Consider the following 19055-nt stretch of genomic DNA (forward strand, 5'->3'; position numbering starts at 1 on the left):
ACCACCACCCTGCTCTTAACGCTTCTGAAGAAGAGAACTGGCTTGTTCTCGGTACGTCAGGCTTTAATAAAGACCTTAAATTATTTGATTGCTCAGTGTGCTATCCTTTACGATACACACACATTACTTACTTATCCTCTTCATACCATACACACACAAACCACGCACCACACACCACACACACACCACACACACCCTACACCACACACACCCTACACCACACACACCACACCACACACACACACACCACACCAACCACACACACACCAACCACACACACACCTCCGGCTCCCGATGTGTGGGCAGACGGTCTAATTAGGACACAAGTAAAGATAACTCTGCTCATGTTGCCTGTGCTGCATACACTTCCCAGTACTCCCACCTCCTTCGACTTGATCACCCAAGCAGGAAATGTGGTGAAGGTGCGAACATTCATTAACCCCTTTTTGAAAGATGGATGTAGTCTTTAATGTGGCAACACCAGCCTGGGGTTGGCTTCTCGGTTAGGGTGTCGGCTTGGGATCCTAGGATCCTGAGTTCGAATCCCGGTCGATCGCTGAATTAACACCAGGGGGGTTGACTCAGCCTGTCATCCTTCCGAGGTCGGCAAATTGAGTACCAGCTTGCTGGGATGAATGATCCCGGTGTGTACCCTGGTTTAGAATAGGTACACCGTATCCCTGCGCATCGTAAGAGGCGACTAAGGGTTGGCGTCAGGAAGGGCATCCGGCCATAAAAACATTGCCTCAAACAGGGAACCATGATTGTCATGGGGCCCGCAAGGCTAACCCCCGCTCGAGTGGGGAAAAATGGACTTAAAATGATCATTCAATCATTCATTCATGTGGTTTTGAATGTCCCAATCCAAAGTGCAAATGGAAGAGATGGCCTTACGTCATGATTTGAAAAGCAAATCCCCCCCTGCACTCCTCTCACTACAATATAATTGTTGATCTTTTTGGGAACAAAAGCCAGAACAAATATCCTAAAGGCAAGCATTCCACCAGTGGAGCCATTCTGACCTCTCCATTTCAATATTAAAATTGAGGAATTTCTGACACTCGTCCTCTGTCGTTTTGCCAAGATTTGGAAATTAAAGGATGGAAAAATGAGTCTCAAGCAAGCAGGAAGAGTGTGCGCAGTGTGAAACTATTGCATACCTTGTGTTTGCATATGATTCGCAGATATGTATTGGATGGTGAAACAAACCAGGTGGATGACTTCTCCGACATCTCTGGGTTCGCAGTCCACAGCAGTCCAAGCAGAAGAGGCACTTTTGACATGTCTGCTCATAAGTCACAATTCCAAGGTAAGGCGGGGATTTATCAAAGATCTCAGGGAAACCTTTCTTAATGTTTTACGGCAGTTTTTCATCTTCAGCCTTAATTGTTATTTCTTCATGGCTCGACTCCCATTCGCTGATCCATATCCAAAACTCCAGCCCTCACACTAATCATCTCTTGAGAATATCTGCACAAGCCCATGTCATGTTTTTTAAAGCAACAAATATAGTTTCTGTGGTTGTATTGTATATGATCTTCATTATCTCTCTTTTTTTGCAGATGATAATGTATTCTGTGGAAAAGAGGGCTTGCGATCTGTGGCTGAAATCCGTATCTTTTCAACCTTGTATGCGATTTTACAATCTGATCCATATTTTTGTTGGTTTTTCCCCAAATTCTTCTTGGGAATTAAACTCATTCTGTGAATGAATGAATGAATGAGTCATGACCTGGCTCCCTTTTTCTACATGTTTCACTTCCTGAGTGCTTTGAATCAGCTCTTCCCTACAGGAATGTATTTCAAGAATTTCCATACTTCAACCCCGTTCAATCACGCGTCATCGATGATGTATGCGGTTTGTTTAATATACTCAGCAATTGCAAAATTACTTGATTTACTAATCATTGTGATTGAATAATTATTTTTCTTTCTGATTTTTTTTTCTTTTCATTTGACGTTTTCTTTTCCAATGGCTCGTGTGTTTGTAAGGTTCTATACACTGATCGAGGTCTAGTCGTGTGTGCTCCCACGGGATCGGGGAAAACGGTAATTTTTGAACTGGCAATTATCAGACTTCTCATGGAGAATCAAGGACCGAACTTCACTGCAAAAATAATTTACAGTATGATATTTTTGTATTTATTCACATTATTGTGCAAATGAAATGCTCCAAAGTGGTTTGCAATTCCCTTTTTGTTGACATGTTCCTGAACCTGCAGGTTATAATTATTGATTACCTAGCAGTGTTAATCTCACACACATCTTACTATAATTCACCAAATGTCCGTCCGTCCGTTCGAAGGTACCGCAAAAACGGCTCAACCGATCGCAACGATATTTTGGGTGGGTATTCCTGGGACCCCTTGGAGTAAAATAGGCTATACTGTTTTTCCAATTTTTCCAAGTTTTCCAATTTTCCAGTTTTTCCAAACACGATGGAATAATATTTACCGATATGAACAGTTATGTGGCTTTTGTTGAAATTCTACAAATCCTGTTTATTCTACCTACCAGGAGAGAGTAGATCGACTCCTGATGAACTCTTCCTATAAAAACGTGCGGCTCCGAAGTAACATGGCAGCGTGTGCAAAGGGTCTGAGAAACAGGTGTAGCGGCCGCTTCCGTGTTACTGATTCGGCGCACTCTTCACACATAAACGTGCGACTGAGAAACACGTGCAGCGGCCGCTTCCGTTTTGCAGAATTCAATCTTTTTTTCAAAATGGGCGCCATGTACTGTTTAGATTTTGATGATTTGCGTGTGATATGATTTAACGGGTATTTATATAAATCGTTTAAAAAAAAAAGAAAAAGCCTTCAATTTCTGATATTTTACCTTTTCATTTGGGCCTCCCAATTGAAGCCCCGCCCATAGGGCGGGTACCGTTGCTAGTGGGATATAATGCACCTTCATAATCCCCAAACGTTTTTTTAAAAATTGGGGTGTGGGTATTGTAATCTGCTCCATCTGTTCTGTCTGTCCATCCATCATGCTATCTCCTCCTAAACCTAAACGGTTGTGCAGAAATTCACCAAACGTAGGAGTTATGATTACCACACAGCAAGATGGTGCAAGAGCAGTATAATTTTTGGCCCCACTCCCTTGGGGTGGGGTCCAAAGGTCAAATACCAAAACATGCAATTACAGGCATATTTAAATATATTTTTAAACAAAACTTTATATTTATGCAATTAACATTGGGGGATGCGTGAAATACGTCATGACGTGGTTGTATTTGACCCCCAGTTCATGCCTCAGAGGGTTGTTAGGACCTAGGCGTAACGCTTGTTGTATTTACCATGACTTTACTCTACATATTCACTCAATTATTAATTCATCTTCTCCATATTATCATAATGGTTTGTTGAAAAAAAATGCCCTGGACACACACACACACACACACACACACACACACACACACACACACTATTGCAAAACCCCGCCTCCCTCTGTGCGGAAATAGGCTAATTAAAGTAACCTTTATACTATATTTGCAGTGGCGCCCATCAAGAGTCTGTGTAGGGAAAGATATGAGGATTGGAAGGTAAAATTTTCAAGCATTGGTCTTCAATGTAAAGAGCTAACCGGAGACACTGAAGTGGATGAATACTTCGAAATACATGATGCCCATGTCATAATGACGACACCGGTAAAGTGATAAATTTGTTTCCATTTTGAGCCTCTTGAAGTGGTCTTATGATACAGTGTATGTTTTGCGACTAAGGTGTTCATGGCTCTTTGTACAACTTGTTTGCAGGAGAAGTGGGACAGCATGACCAGGAGATGGCGAGACAATTCTTTAGTGCAACTTGTGAGACTTTTTCTTATTGATGAGGTAATGTACCAGCTAATACCAGTGTTATGAGGTGATATATGTTTTACTATCGATATGGTTTTACTATCGATACCTGCCAGTGTAGGGGCAAGAAAATGGTGATGGAGGTGACTGGGTAGATGTCTTGTTAACTCCAATGGAGGTGACTGGGTAGATGTCTTGTTAACTCCAATGGAGGTGACTGGGTAGATGTCTTGTTAACTCCAATGGAGGTGAATGGGTAGATGTCTTGTCAATGTCAGCAAGCCGGTGATTGTCTACATGACTGGGTAGTTCAGGTGTATTGTTAACCCAAATTGCAAAAAACATTTTGTTTTTGCAAAATTGCAAAAAGCAAAAAGCAAAAAGAGGTCAAATGAGGAGGTCAGACACAAGATTGTAACCAAGCCTGGACAGTCTCAAGGCTACAAGTCCATCTCCAGAGACCTTGATGTTCCTGTGTCCACCGTACGCAATGGTATCAGGAAGTTTAAGGCCCATGGCACTGTAGCCAACCTCCTTGGACGTGGCCGCAAGAGAAAACTTGATGGAAGATTGCAGCGAAGGATTGTTCGAATGGTGGAGAAAGCACCTTGATCAACTGCCAAACAGATTCAAGCTGACCTTCAGACACAAGGTATGACAGTTTCACCTCACATCATCCGTCGCCAACTCAATGAAAGGGGGGTCTATGGTAGGAGACCCAAGAGGACCCCACTGCTGAGAGAGAAACGTAAGAAAACCTTGGCGATTGAATCTCGCGAGATCTCGAGACGACGTCACGAATTTTCGAAGCTCCACACGGTCTCCACGTTTTCAAAGTTAAGTCTGTTCACAATTGTATTTTGTCGTAACTGTATTTTATCTTTCAGCGTGTGAACTTATAGTGTGTACCTTGGATGTTTCTCGGTGTTTATCTCTGTTTATCATAAATTAATCGTTTGTTTGCCGCGCGGCGTGTGAGGCCTTGCAGCCTCAGGCTTCTCCCGTCGAAGTTTGTTTCTTCCTTCGCTGGTTTTGCTGGGTTTTTGATTTTTCCCTTCTCCCCCAAACTTCACCGAACATCAACTATTTGTCTAACGTTGTGACCCCCACACCCCCCCCCCCCAAAAACAAAAACAAAAAAACCAAAAACTTTTATTTCCCTTTCTCCTCGTGTGCTTTTGTCCCATCGTGTGCTTTTGCCTCTGCCCACGTGCGCTGTCTCGCCCCGCCCCCATTTTCCCCTTGCCTTCCACCTTTTGCCCTGTTCAAGTGCTTCCCCCATCCAAAACCTTGATCTTTTGTACCCCCGCTAATTCACCCCAGAGTCCTTGCAGTGTTCATATGTTTTATACCTCTCCTACCTCTCCTACCTCCCCCCAAGTCCTCCCGATGTCCCTGCTCTCAAATGTTGTGTTTGTGTCCTTCCCCCTCTCTCCCCATCCTGTCTGCCGCTCCCCTTGTTTTTTGTGTTTTGTGTGTCGGTTTGACATTTTGTTTGATTAATGTTAGCTCTTTCATGAGCCTCGATCTTGTATACAAAAAAAAAAAAAAAACCTGACTGGAGTTTGCCAAAAAAAAACTTGAACAAGCCAAAATCCTTCTGGGAGAACGTCCTGTGGACAGATGAGACCAACTTAGAGCCTTTGGTAAAGCACATTATCTCTATGTTTACAGAAAACAAAATGAAGCCTTTATAGAAAAGAAAACCTTCCCTAGAGTCAAACATGGAGGAGGTTCAGTGATGTTTTGGGGTTGCTGTGCTGCCTCTGGCACTGGGTGCCTTCAATGTGTGCATGGCATCATGAAATCTGGAGATTACCAAGGTGTTTTGGAGCGCAATGTTCAACCTAGTGTCAGAAAGCTGGGTCTCTGTAGAGGGTCATGGGTCTTGCAGCAGGCCAATGACCCCCCAAACACACCTCAAAACGCATCAGGAATGGTTCAAGACAAAACACTGAACTGTTCTGAAGTGGCCAGCAATGAGTCCAGATCTAAATCATATTGAACACTTGTGGGGAAATCTGAAAACAGCATTTGGGAGAAGGCACCCTTCAAATCTGGGAGAACTGGAGCAGGTTGCACAAGAAGAGTGGGCCAAACTGCCAGTAGAGAGGTGCAGGAATCTCATTCATTGTTATAGGAAGTGCTTGACTGCAGTTATTGTGTCCAAAGGCTGTGCTACCAAATATTAAGTCGAGGGTGTCAATAATATTGTCAATGCCATTTCTTTTTATTTCCTGATTTAAAAGTATATGTTAAGTTCTGAATCAAAAACAAAGGTTCTGTAATATTAGCAGTGAAATAAAGAATTGTGGAGATCAAATACTTTTGTCAATTATTTCAACTTATTTTTAGAGGAAATTGTGAGTTGTTTGAAAAAAAGTGCAAGGTGCCAATATTTTTGGCCACGACTGTAGGTCAAAACATGATTGAGATAACTGCAACCATTGTTGATCAGATCATGCAATTTTTCCTTTTCCAAAGATTGTACTTTGTTGTGTATGCTGTTTTACCATTGTCTTGTGCTCGGATGAGGTCCATACAGTGAACGATGAAAGCCGAGGGGCAACTCTTGAAGCGGTGGTGAGCAGAATGAAAACTCTCCATTTGGCATTGCTAGGGGCAGATAAGACCGACCCTAAAGAACCTCCGAGATTGCCTTTGAGAATCGTGGCTCTGTCTGCCACCATTCCTAATGTGCAAGATGTAAGTGCATTTCTCCAGGTTGTTATTTGCAGCATTTATCTGAAGCCGCAATCGGAGTGCAGTATTGAATCCCGATCCATTTACCGCTCCCCTTGGCAGTACAGATAATTATGCCTTGATTTATAAAACCTATATTATTTTATGTTGCTGCTGAAAATTTTCTTTTGCAATGACAGTGGTAAATAAAAAAATTATTTTCAAGCTAAATACAATGAATGCTCTATCTGGTGTATTAGACTGCTGGAGGGTGCTTTATATTGAGTTTGATTAACCTGCAGTGTCTCACCTGCTCACTCAAGCTGAGGGCCACTCCTCAATTAGATGTGCAGTTTGAATTAAATTGTCTCGCTGGACATTGTGGCAATATTGCTGAAGGGTGATCATTGACTTTCTCCTTTATTCCTTCCAATCATTGCTTTATAGCATTCCCTACTGCTCGTATCCCATGTGGACTGACCTCTGGGCTACCGAAGGATTTTTCTCCTGCACAGATCATTGAAATAATAAACTATTATGGCATTTCCTAAAATTCTAGTGTGAGAATCACAAGCACAACTGTAAGGGGTTTGTGGATGTTGGAGGGAGGGGGGTGGGGGGGGAAGGGGAGGAATTAGATTCTGAAAGTTAATACTCCGTTGATTAATTTCCCAACGGAAGATTTTATCCGGATGTCGATGGAGAGCTTGGAAATGTTATCTCATATTTCACTTGTGTTCCTTTTCTAAAACATCGTCTTTATAATTTTTTCTTCCTTTTTTTGTATTCCCTAACCCTTGACCACATCATTTAATTGTCATCGATTCTGCATGAAAGATCGCAGAGTGGTTGTCGGACACTCACGGTCCAGCTGTTTTTATCAAGCTCGATGAAGAACTGCGACCAGTGAAACTGCAGAAAGTTGTTCTTGGATTCCCCTGTTATCAAAACCAGAATGAGTTTAAATTTGACTTGTCTCTTAATTATAAGATTGCTGGTGTCATTCAGACGTATGCTGATCAAAAGCCATCTCTGATTGTAAGTAATGTTCATTTTTACTTGCGAAAATCGAAGATTTTTCAAGTATATTGGTTGGTCTTGTTTGTTATTATGTCTCTGTCTGTCTGTCTGTTTGTCTGTGTGTCAGTCGTTGAGGGACAAAATAGAGGGGTACTTGGAGAAATAAGGGATGAAGGTAAGGACGCAGAGTGGAGAGGGCAGATATAGAAGCAAACTCTCAGAAAGGAAAAACTGGAAATTTGGAAAAAGGGGTTCTTGGGGATGGTTAATGGGGGTAGAAAAGATTATGGTCCCCCTCCCCAAACCCCTGCCTTCCCTCTGAAGCCCCTACCCCAACTCCCACAAAGTTTGAAAAGCCATAAGCCCTTTATGAGAGTAGCCCAAACCTATATCACAGCAGACAATAGCCTGAGTACATACACGTGGCAGATGGGGCAATAGTGTACCACCCAAACCAGCAATCGCCTACAACACCTCCCCTGTTCCACCAATTCTCCTCGTGATCTGTCTCGGAAGGAATAGTACCAACAGCTCCAGATGGTTTCCAACAGATTTCCAACAGATAGCAGATTCCAACACATGTTCTCCTGGGACCTTGCTGACTCATCCGACTGCGAGTGTGGCCTCCCACAGACTGTGGATCATCTTGTACATGACTGCCCCATACATCGCCTAGAGCAGTGGTTCTCAACCTTTTTGTACTCGCGACCCCTTTCTCAAAACCCCGAAACACACGCGACCCCCCCTGCCATCAGCCGTTTCAGTTTTACAAATTTTTCTGAGAAGGAAAAGGGAAGAAAGAGAAAACAATCATTAATTCATCAATTTTTACAAATTTTGCTGCAATATTCCTTGCACATTATAAAATTCGGGTAATTTTAGTTAGTTAGTCAAACCAAGCTCATCATTTTTTCTCACTGCCATCCATCATCACACAATTCATGATCGTCATCACTAACATATCATCATCTCTCCAACCTAGCTAGTGGGATGTTTGGGGTTGCATCTGAGCAGCGAGTCTTGGAATTCGTGGCGGGGTGTTTGTAAGAGCCAATCTCATGTCATCCTCGACATCCAATCTGTTCCTGGTCTTCGTTTTGATGTGGACGAGGGTAGAAAATCCGGCCTCGCAGAGGTAGGTGGAGGCAAATGGAAAAAGAACACGTAAGGCCAGCATGCTGACTTCGGAATATGATTGATGCATAGCGCACCAGAATTGAGTCACCGATTTCTCCTGGAACAGGTCACGCACCGGAGAGTCGTTCCGTAGATCCAATAATTCATCTTGGACTAAGTCGGGGAGGCTGGATACGTCAAGTGTAGCAGAGAAAGGGTTTCTTACCAGTGCCACCTCTTCTCCTGTGAGCTCAGGGAAGTATCGCTGGAATTCCTTTTCAAGGGACTCAAGGTGTCCGATAATCTCATCCTTCAGGAACTGATCTAGTTCGCCCTCAGACTCATCCATCACTCCGCAGAGTTTTTCAAACATGGCGATGTTCCCAAGATTGACTTTCCGACGCCAGTTCTGCAGTTTGGATATGAAGGCCCGTAGATTGTCTTGAAAGTATTCAGACCCCTTCACTTTTTTCACATTTTGTTATGTTGCAGCCTTATGCTGAAATCGTTTAAATTCATTTTTTCCCTCATCAATCTACACTCAATACCCCATAATGAAAAAGAGAAAACAGGAGTTTAGAAAGTTTTGCAAATTTATTAAAAAGAAAAAACTGAAATATCACATTGACATAAGTATTCATACCCTTTGCTATGACACTTGAAAAAATAGCTCAAGTTCCTCCCATTTCCCTTGATCATCTTGAGATGTTTCTACACTTTGATTGGAATCCACCTATGGTAAATTCCATTGATTGGACATGATTTGGAAAGGCACACACCTGTCTATATAAGGTCTCACAGCTGACAATGCATATTAGAGCAAAAACCAAGCCATGCGGTCGAAGGAACTGCCTGCAGAGCTCAGAGACAGGATTGTGTCGAGGCACAGATCTGGGGAAGCCTACAAAAAAAGTTCTGCTGCATTGAAGGTTCCCAAGAGCACAGTGGCCTCCATAATTCTTAAATGGAAGAAGTTTAGAACAACCAGGACTCTTCCTAGAGCTGGCCGCCCGGCCAAACTGAGCAATCGGGGGAGAAGGGTCTTGGTAAGCGAGGTGACCAATAACCCGATGGTCACTTTGGCTGAGCTCCAGAGATCCTGTGTGGAGATGGGAGAAACTTCCAGAAGGACAACCATCACTGCAACACTCCACCGATCTGGGCTTTATGGCAGAGTGGCCAAACGGAAGCCTCTCCTCAGTGAAAGACACATGAAAGCCCGCTTGGCGTTTGCAAAAAAGCACCTAAATGACTCTCAGACTGTGAGAAACAAGATTCTATGTTCTGATGAAACCAAGATTGAACTGTTTGGCTGATGTCTGGCCACTTCCATCTGGCCACAAACCAAGTCTCTATGGACAGGTGGCAAGAAAGAAGCTACTACTGAAAAATACGCAACTAAAAGCTCTTATGGAGTTTGTGAAAAAGCATCTTAATGATACTGCAGACATGTGGAGAACAGTTTTGTGGTCAGACAAGTCAAAAATTGAACTTTTTGGTCTAAATTCAAAGCGTTATGTCTGGGCAAACCTAACACTGCACATCGCCCAGTCAGCACCATCAATAATGTCAAGAATGGTGGTGGCAGCATGATGTTACGGGGTTGCTTTTCATCAGCAGGGATTGGCAAGCTTGTTTAGATTGAAGGGACGGTGGACGATGCAAAGTACAGGAGAATCCTTGATGAAAACCTGCTTGAGTCGACCATGAATCTCAAACTGGGTAGGAGATTCACATCTCAGCAGGGCAATGATCCAAAGCACAAAGTTAAAGCCACACTGGCATGGCTGAATAAGAAGAAAATAAAGTTCTTGAGTGGCCCAGTCAAAGTCCTGACTTGAACCCAATTGAAGATTTAAGACGAGACTTGAATATTGCAGTCCATTGACGATCCTCATCAAGCATGGCAGACATAGAGCAATTTTCATGAGAAGAATGGTAAAGGTTTCACTATTCACTGTGCAAATCTGGTAGAGACCTACCCAAAAAGACTTATAGCAGCCATTGCTGCAAAAGGTGCTGCCACCAAGTACTGCCTAAGGGGCTGAATACATTTGCAACCACTAAATTTTGATTTGTACTTGTTTTTTGCAGGTATTCCTGACATGTAATCCCCTTCAACTATAATAGTGTTTATTTTGTTCTCTTCAGTTGTGAATAAAAAAGTTCATTTGGGAAAATTGTTTCTACATAATTCGTAATTAAAATAAATGTGGCATTATTGGAAGGGGGTGACTACTTTTGCTGCCCACTGTATCTGGGAAGTCGATTGAGAATATGTTTGTCTTTAAGCCCAATTTTAGAGAAACCTTTTTTTCTTCACCAGAGAAGAGGTCTTGCCTTGAAAATGCCAGAAAAGTGCACTTGCCTTGAAAATGTTCTGAAAATGATGCCCTTGTCATGAAGAGTTACTATATTTTGTGAATATTCGTATTGATTCGTTTGCACTGTTCTCTCTGCAGTTCTGTGCCACAAGAAGGAGTACACAGCAAGCAGCTGCCGTGCTGGTCAAAGAGGCCAGGTTTTTTATAATGGCAGAGCAAAAGCAACGGCAAGCAAAACATTTCATCTGTACGTTCGCACTTGCCGTCTCTCTCCTTTTGTTCTTCCATGTTAATATTTTTTCATGTTTTACTTCCTTTTCAGATTACAGATATATTCCAGTCAACTGAGAGATGCAAAGCTGAGGGGTAATTAATTTCACTGTTGTAAATACTAATTCGACTCTGCCTGTATAATTCAAGATAATAACCTCTTTTCGTGCGCTCTAGTTCTTGTCTTGTTCTTTTGATGTGAAAAGTTTGAATTCGCAAAGTGATGGATTTTATTTTCTTCAAAGTTTTGTTCTTTGCAGATGTCCTTGTACATGGCGTTGCATATCATCATGCAGGGTTGGACGTTTCAGATAGGAAGGTCGTCGAAGACGTTTTTACACGAGGAGATCTTCCAGTGCTATGTGAGATGGCTTTTCCATGCTTCGTAATGTCCATAATATTTGAAAGCAAATGTGGACAGCTTAGCTGTCCAGCTCGGCACACTAACATTTTATTTCCATTCATTGGGCTGATTATGCTTGCAATGTTTGGCTTAATTGACTCTGCATTGTGTGGTTGGGCATCCCTGCTGGTACAGTTGAAACAATATCTGGCCTTACCATGACAGTGTGACAGGCTGCCTGCTGCATTATAAGGAACATCGCTCTGATAGCCCCTGTGGAGCTGAAATATAACCCGGAAAACTAGTTGCTCAATATTTTTGTCTTGATGTGTGAGATTTTTACACGTCTTTATTTTTCAGTTGATTATGGAATCTGCTGTTTGTAAGCGCCATGCTTTAGTCAGACTATTAAGTTCTATTTTATTTAATTTAATTTAGAGTTTTACTGCAAAAGGAGCACTGGTGGATTTTTTGAGCTCTTGATGACTCAAATTGTTTTACATTTGTGTACACACCCACACACACACACGTCCAATCCATAGTCATGACTCCACCTTGTAGGGGGAACATATGTTGGGAGGAGCTTTGGAAAGTGCGGTTACTGAAATGGACATTGTTAAACGGTCACAATAACAAGTTGCAATTAGGTACTCTGCATGTGGGGAGAGGAGTGAAGCATCGTTTACGTGTCACCACTCACGTTTGTAAATACTCTCCCCAAAATGAATGAAATAATGAGGGAACAGAACGAGACCGCCAATGAACACAATTAACACAGACGGATACTGATCAACAAAGACATTGGAAGGTAATGTGTGCTCAGCAAACATATACAAGAGCAGCTGTAATGCATCCGGATGAAGTATTGGATAATATTGTTGAAGATCATAATTTTGGTCCGAGTCCGATGACGTCACCATGCGTGTACTGTTCTGCAAAACATTTCACTAATGAATGAACAGGACAAGGGGCCGGTTTACACTGTGTTGTGCTCCAAGAGAATATTTTCCATGCCTGCTCGATTGGAACAACTGCCGGAGTGAGCGGGAGAGGAGACTGTGGGGCGGGTGGGGGAGAGGAGACTGGGGGCGTGGGGGGGGGAGAGGAGACTGGGGTGGGGGGAGGGCCGGGGAGAGGAGACTTGGGGGGGGGAGGGTCGGGGAGAGGAGACTGGTGGGGAGGGTCGGGGAGAGGAGACAGGAGGGGGGAGGAAAGCAGACTGGGGGGGGGGGGAGACTGTGGGGTGAGGGGAGAGGAAACCAGGGGGGGAGAGGATACTGGGGGGGGGGGGGGTGGGGAGAGGGGACTGGGGGGGAGGGGAGGAGGAGTAAAGCGACCCCCACTCTCTGCCGTGTGTGACCCACTCCCCTGTGTGTGTGTGACCCACTCCCCCTTGTGTGTGCGACCCACTCCCCTGTGTGTGACCCACTCCCCTGTGCAGTGTGCGTGATGTGGGAGGGATGGGGTCAGGGAGGGAGAGGATTTGAGACACATTTTACATGAGATTTAATTACACATTTCAAACTGTATTTCCTCCCATGTGCACACACATGCATTCACATGTTATCAGAAGTAAATAAATTGTGTAGATTACATCATTTGTGGATCTGATAAATTGCAAGTCACCCTTTTGTAAAACTGAATGTGCAGGTGCAGCATCTAACTCAATATGTCGAAATGTCACACACATCCATGCCCGTGGGATTCCCACGGGTGACCCCACTAGTAGAGCAATAACAGGCTAGGGTCCTGGCCACGCATTCACACATGAACCAGGCAAATATTATTCAACATTATTTCTTTTTCACATTATTGCTTTTTAAACATTATTACTACTAATTTAACTTTGTTTAGCTGTGGGTGGGAGGATTTAATTTCGACGTGCAGAAGGGAAAGTCTCCCTCCCATTCACTTTCCATTGTGGGAGACACTTCAGAACCAACATTCTTATTCTACTCCCTACTCATACCATTTGTGGATCTATGACTGTGATATGCTTGCACTTAAGTGTATGTCTGTGTTTGTTTTTTGCCCTCATGTGTGTGCACACATTGTAGTCTCTACCAGCACACTTGCAATGGGGGTAAATCTTCCTGCCCACTTGGTCATCATAAAGGCAACTCAGCATTACGTGGGGGGTGGTTTTGAAGAATATAGTGAAACAGATGTACAGCAAATGATTGGAAGAGCTGGAAGGCCACAGGTAAGGAGATACTTTGTGTTTCTCCAAAACATGTGATTTGTTAGGGTAAATATCCTCACCGAGTGGCCATGTTTAATTATCCTCTTTTTGAAACTACATTTTGCACAATACAATTATACCCAAGTAAATATTCAGAGTTGTTAATTCATAGATGTCTCTGAATTCTAACAAAATGTTACTATCACAAACATTGTTATGAAATTTTGGTAGATAAGAGGCAGAATATTGTGCCATAGCAAGTAGAAGATCATTGATGTATTGTGGTCTATGGGCTGCCTTTGGTTAATGTTCTAAGATATCCTACAGTGTGATCCCATTATCTTTAAGGTCAAGATAGGAAGTTCTGCATATTTTCACTGTTGCAGATATTCAGTTCCTAACAGGCAGAGTAGTATGGCAAAATGCTTCACATGCTGTTAGACGTAAGGATTTTTACTACAGTATTGCACCAAAGCCGAGAGTGCAGCATTGCCCAAAACGTTGCACAATAGAACCTCTTTTATCTGGCATGGTCGGGACCATGGGTGTTCCGGATAAACAATATTTCCGTTAAATGGATGTGGTTGTGAGTTGATAAATAAAATAAATAAAAAGGATGTCATTGTGTTAGGAAGCCTAATTGATCCCCCTGCCCCCACCCATTCATGATTAATAAGTACAGGTATTATACACTTTATATACATGTACTGTAGATAGACACCTGATGTGAAAACATCAGACTGGAACAACTTATCATATTTTTGGCGGGCCCTGGTGATATTGGTTCGATAGTTTGGCAAAACTGGCAGTCCAGGCTTACTTTTACTGCGTACTGTATTTCTGTCTCTGCTTAGTCAGGCCAGGGCAGGTATGGGAGCATGTGCCGGAGCAGCGCGTCGCCTCATCCACTTTCCGACGGTACTCCAGGGGCCTCCGTCTGGCCATCCCCCAGGCTGATGCCTGGCCCATCCCTAGCTCCTTGAGATGCCGATCAACCTGCTGCAACCACGAGGCACGTGGTCGGCACGTTGGCCTCCTCCACTCACAAGGCTCCCTTGCTGAGAGTATCTGGTGAGCTGGATCAGTGTCTGGAAAACGAGCCACATGTCCCTTTCAGCCGCAGCTGACGCTCATTGACCATAAAGGAAACAAATCTCATCTGAGTCTCTCTCAGCAACCGCTCGTTGGACACGAAGTCCGACCAGCGATAGCCAAGGATTCTCCAAAGAGACTTGGTTCCAAAGGCGTTAAGTCTCATTCTATGGCCTTTGGTAAGGGTCCAAGTCTCGCATCCGTAGAGCAAGACTGGAAGCACCAAGGACTTAAAGACTCTGACTTTCGTCCTACTGCATAGATACCGACAGCGCCACACCCCATGATCCAGTGAATCCATGACTCCCCAGGTCCGACCCAGACGTCTATCAACCTCTGGCTCGCAACATGTGGAGACATGAATAACACTGAAGGTAAGTGAATCTCTTCGTGACCCCAACATTTTCGCCACAAACAGGCACAGACAAGACAGCAGCATCCAATATGTCATTGAAAGCCTGGATCTTGGTTTTGACCCAGGAAATCCATAACCACAGTGGCTCCGCCTCCTCATTCAGTGCCTGGAGGGTCCCCATAAGAATATCCAGTGTGTCCGCAAAGATGACTGCATCATCTGTGAAATCAAGGTCAAAGATCTTGACACTCCCAAACGATGCATCGCAGCCTGTCCTCTCCGACATCCTTCCCAGACTCAAGTCCATACAAGCGCTGAAGAGTGTGGGAGCCAGTACACACCCCTGCTGAACTCCAGTAAGAACTGGAAATAAGTCAGAGATGGGGCCACCACACCGCACAGAACTCTCAGTACCAGAGTATAGTTCAGAGATCAGATTGGTCAGCGTTGGTGGCCAACCCACGAAGACAAAGAATCCTCCAGAGGGCATCCTGATTCACCGAATCAAACGCTTTGTGGAGATCAACATAGGCTGCAAACAGCCCCTGGTGAAACTCTCGCATGCGTTCGGTGAGTTGACCTCTTTGGTGTAAAGCCCGACTGCTCTGGTCACTGGTGCTCGAGCAGATGGCGGCGAACTCTCTCAAGAATAATCCAAGCAAAGACCTTGGCCGGCACTGAGAGTAGCGTCACCCCTCGGTAGGTGTTGCAGTCCTGGTGCTCACCCTTCCCTTTCCAGAGGGGGACAGCAAGGCCCCTCTTCCAGTCAGTTGGGATGATGCCTGTGCTCCAAACAGAGCACAGAACTGCATGCAATGACTCAAATACAGCATTTCCACCAGCTTTGAGAATCTCAGCATGGATGCCACAAATCCCAGGATCTTTGCCCCCTTTCAGCCGGTTCATCACCACCTGTGTTTCCACAAGTGAATGCAGTTCACAGTTAATTGGGGGGTCAGCATTTGGGATAGCAACACCCCTGACATCTAACTCAACAGCCAGTGGGTCAGCCTGGTACAGCCGCTCAAAATAACCGGCCCAGTGGGCCTTCACTTCAGACTCCTCTGTCAAGAGGCCACCACCCTCTGCTCTAACTGCGGTACACCTAGCGACAGGCTTAGAGGAACGCAATGCACAGATTCCTCTGTAAGCAGGACGAGAATCACATGTCTATAAGTGATGCTGTACCCTTTCACAGATTTCTCGCACATCGGCCTCCTTGTCCGCCCTCAGCATCCAAAATTTATATCGTAAAGGGGAGGGGGGAAGGGGAGGGGCAGGGGGAGAGGATGGGAGGCGAGGGGGCGAAGGGGAGGGAGTGAGGGGAGGAGAGGGGGGGGGGAGGGGAGGGGGGAAAGGGGAGCAGTCAGAAGTGGAAGCTCGTTTACAGAGAATTTATATCTTAATAATAATAATAATAATAATAATAATTCATTTATTTTGTATAGCGCTTTTCCAGAAGCCCAAAGGCGCTTTGACAGAGTGGAAAACATAATGCATAACAATACATGAAAACAACAATTGCAAAAAGACAAGAATCAAGAAAACAAACAGCAGCGATATACGGCATATATATAAGACAAGAATCAAAAAGACAAGACAAGAATCAATAGGGAAATATTTAAAGCAAAAGGAGGGAGAAGGAGAAGAGATAGTCAGGGGTTAAATGCTGTGGGTTGAATGTTGAATGCAGCGTTGAACAGGTGGGTCTTTAGTGATGTTTTGAATGTGGTGAGTGAGGAGGAGTCTCTGATGGTGTGAGGTAGTGAGTTCCAGAGGGTGGGAGCAGCGATGGAGAAGGCCCTGTCCCCCCAGGATCTGAATTTGGTCCGGATGGAGGGGGTCAGGAGGTTGGTACCAGCAGAGCGGAGGTTGCGGGTGGGAGTGTGTCTGGAGAGGAGGTCAGCCAGGTAGGATGGGGCCAGGTTATGGAGGGCTTTGTATGTCAAGAGGAGGATTTTGTACTGGATTCTCTGGGGGATGGGGAGCCAGTGAAGCTTGTAAAGGACGGGGGTGATGTGGTCACGGGTCCGGGAATGAGTGAGTAGACGGGCAGCGGAGTTCTGAATGTATTGGAGTTTATTGGTGATTTTTGAGGGTGAACCATAGAGGAGGCTATTGCAGTAGTCCAGACGGGAGGTGATGAAGGCGTGGATGAGGGTTTCTGCAGCCGTGGAGGAGAGGGATGAGCGGAGACGGGCAATGTTTTTCAGGTGAAAGAAGGCTGACTTTGTGATCTGTTTAGTGTATTTGTCGAAGGAAAGGGTTTGGTCAAAGATGACGCCAAGATTCCGGATGTGAGGGGAGGTGGATACTGGGATACCGTCGATGTTGAGGGCAAAGTTATGGGTGGATTTTGTGAGCGTTTTTGGGCCAATGATGATTATTTCAGATCATTGAACAGGTGGGTCTTTACACCATGAGCCACTGCCATTAAAGGGGAGGGGAGGTGTACTTGTATATAACTGTCGTTCATTTAAAAAGGCTTCGGCACGATCGAGCGTTATTTTATTTTTATTTTTATTTTAACTCCAAAAAAACGAACTTTTTTTTTCAATTTTTTTTTTTTGCCTAGAACACACCCAGGCACTCACTGATGAACCTCTGAAAGTTTGATGAAGATCCGTTCAGCCATCTCTGAATAAAACGTGGACACACAAAGACAACTCGCGTTTATATATATATATATATATATATATATATATATATATATATATATATATATATATATATATATATATATAAATCGGGATTTAAATTTAATTCAGAAATTGATCCAGACGTCTATTCTCTTTCAAACATTCAAATCGACAGAGGTAGTTATTTATCACAGCATCTGTAGAAGTTTCACCCTTTTACTCAACTCCGTTTCGCTGTTATTTGGTGGAGCAAAAAGTCAACGGAGCTTTATAGATATTTAGATGCTGAGTTATAGTTATAGTGTATATAATTTATAGACAGTATAGCTGGGATAAGATTGTATGTGTTAAAAAAAAAAAAAAAAAAAATCTCCTGTTAGCAGGTGGGGAGAAATCATGGGGAAGATAACCAGGGTAACTTGGGGGTTAATTATGTGGTAGTGAATCATAATTATTGTCAGCATAAGTGTCTGTAAACCCCAGTTGGCATGTTGCAGAATCTCATGCATACTTAGATTCCCTGGTACCATTTAATAACCCTGTGTTTGTCTCTTTCTTCCATTTCCCATTTGTTTGAACACTGAATCATCCCCATTGTACTTTTATAAATAAATCACACACACTACTGGCCATTCCACGTGTGCCAAGCACACGGAGCCTCAAGCACGTGTTTTGCATCATTGGCTGTGCCACGTTTGCTTCCTCGCACAGCCAGAACATCGACAGCACAGACACATGATCCACACAGTGGTGGTGTTGCTGGTGTACAGCCAGCAACACCGAACTCTCGTCTCTTTTCACCACCTTTTCACTCTTTCACTGACACAACCAGGACCATCAAAGGTCTCATCTCCACCCAGAATCAGCCTGGCACTCACACAGCCCAGAGCGCACGGCCATCGATGCAGCAACAAATAACCAAGAGCAAAACCATATCAGGAGGATCCCGCGAGCATGCTTCGGTGCCTGCATCGTGCCCTTGGTGCTTCAGGGAAGACATACACCTACGCCACTGCCATTCTCTTTTGTCGTGTGTTTCCCGGATATATCTGGCCCGAGTTAAGTAGGTGTTAACATAACTGAGTTACTGTTATATCTAGTTAAGTGTGCCATCCGGTTGTTAAGTGCTGAAACGGCCGCGTGGTGAAATTAGTAAAACAGCATTCCCCTTCGCTTGGGCATTTTGTGCATGTTACTATTACAGTTTATATGTGCCGCCATTGACAAGTA

General features: G+C 44.0%; 1 protein-coding gene across 1 annotated transcript in view; it reads left to right on the forward strand.

Moving 5' to 3' along the window:
- The first annotated feature begins 453 nt into the window (after positions 1-453).
- Positions 454-19055, forward strand: part of HFM1 (helicase for meiosis 1) — a 93261-nt gene continuing 74659 nt past the window's right edge. Inside the window, exons 1-13 of the mRNA XM_078772395.1 lie at positions 454-502; positions 1085-1309; positions 1563-1613; positions 1781-1851; positions 1993-2125; positions 3501-3652; positions 3761-3838; positions 6338-6508; positions 7322-7522; positions 11083-11171; positions 11267-11310; positions 11475-11576; positions 13615-13760. Coding sequence (XP_078628521.1) covers positions 454-502; positions 1085-1309; positions 1563-1613; positions 1781-1851; positions 1993-2125; positions 3501-3652; positions 3761-3838; positions 6338-6508; positions 7322-7522; positions 11083-11171; positions 11267-11310; positions 11475-11576; positions 13615-13760 — 1512 coding nt within the window. The remainder of the gene's footprint in view (positions 503-1084; positions 1310-1562; positions 1614-1780; positions 1852-1992; positions 2126-3500; positions 3653-3760; positions 3839-6337; positions 6509-7321; positions 7523-11082; positions 11172-11266; positions 11311-11474; positions 11577-13614; positions 13761-19055) is intronic.

This window comes from Myxine glutinosa, chromosome 1 (genome assembly GCF_964187855.1).
Source record: "Myxine glutinosa chromosome 1, kmMyxGlut1.1, whole genome shotgun sequence".
Lineage (NCBI taxonomy): Eukaryota > Metazoa > Chordata > Myxini > Myxiniformes > Myxinidae > Myxine > Myxine glutinosa.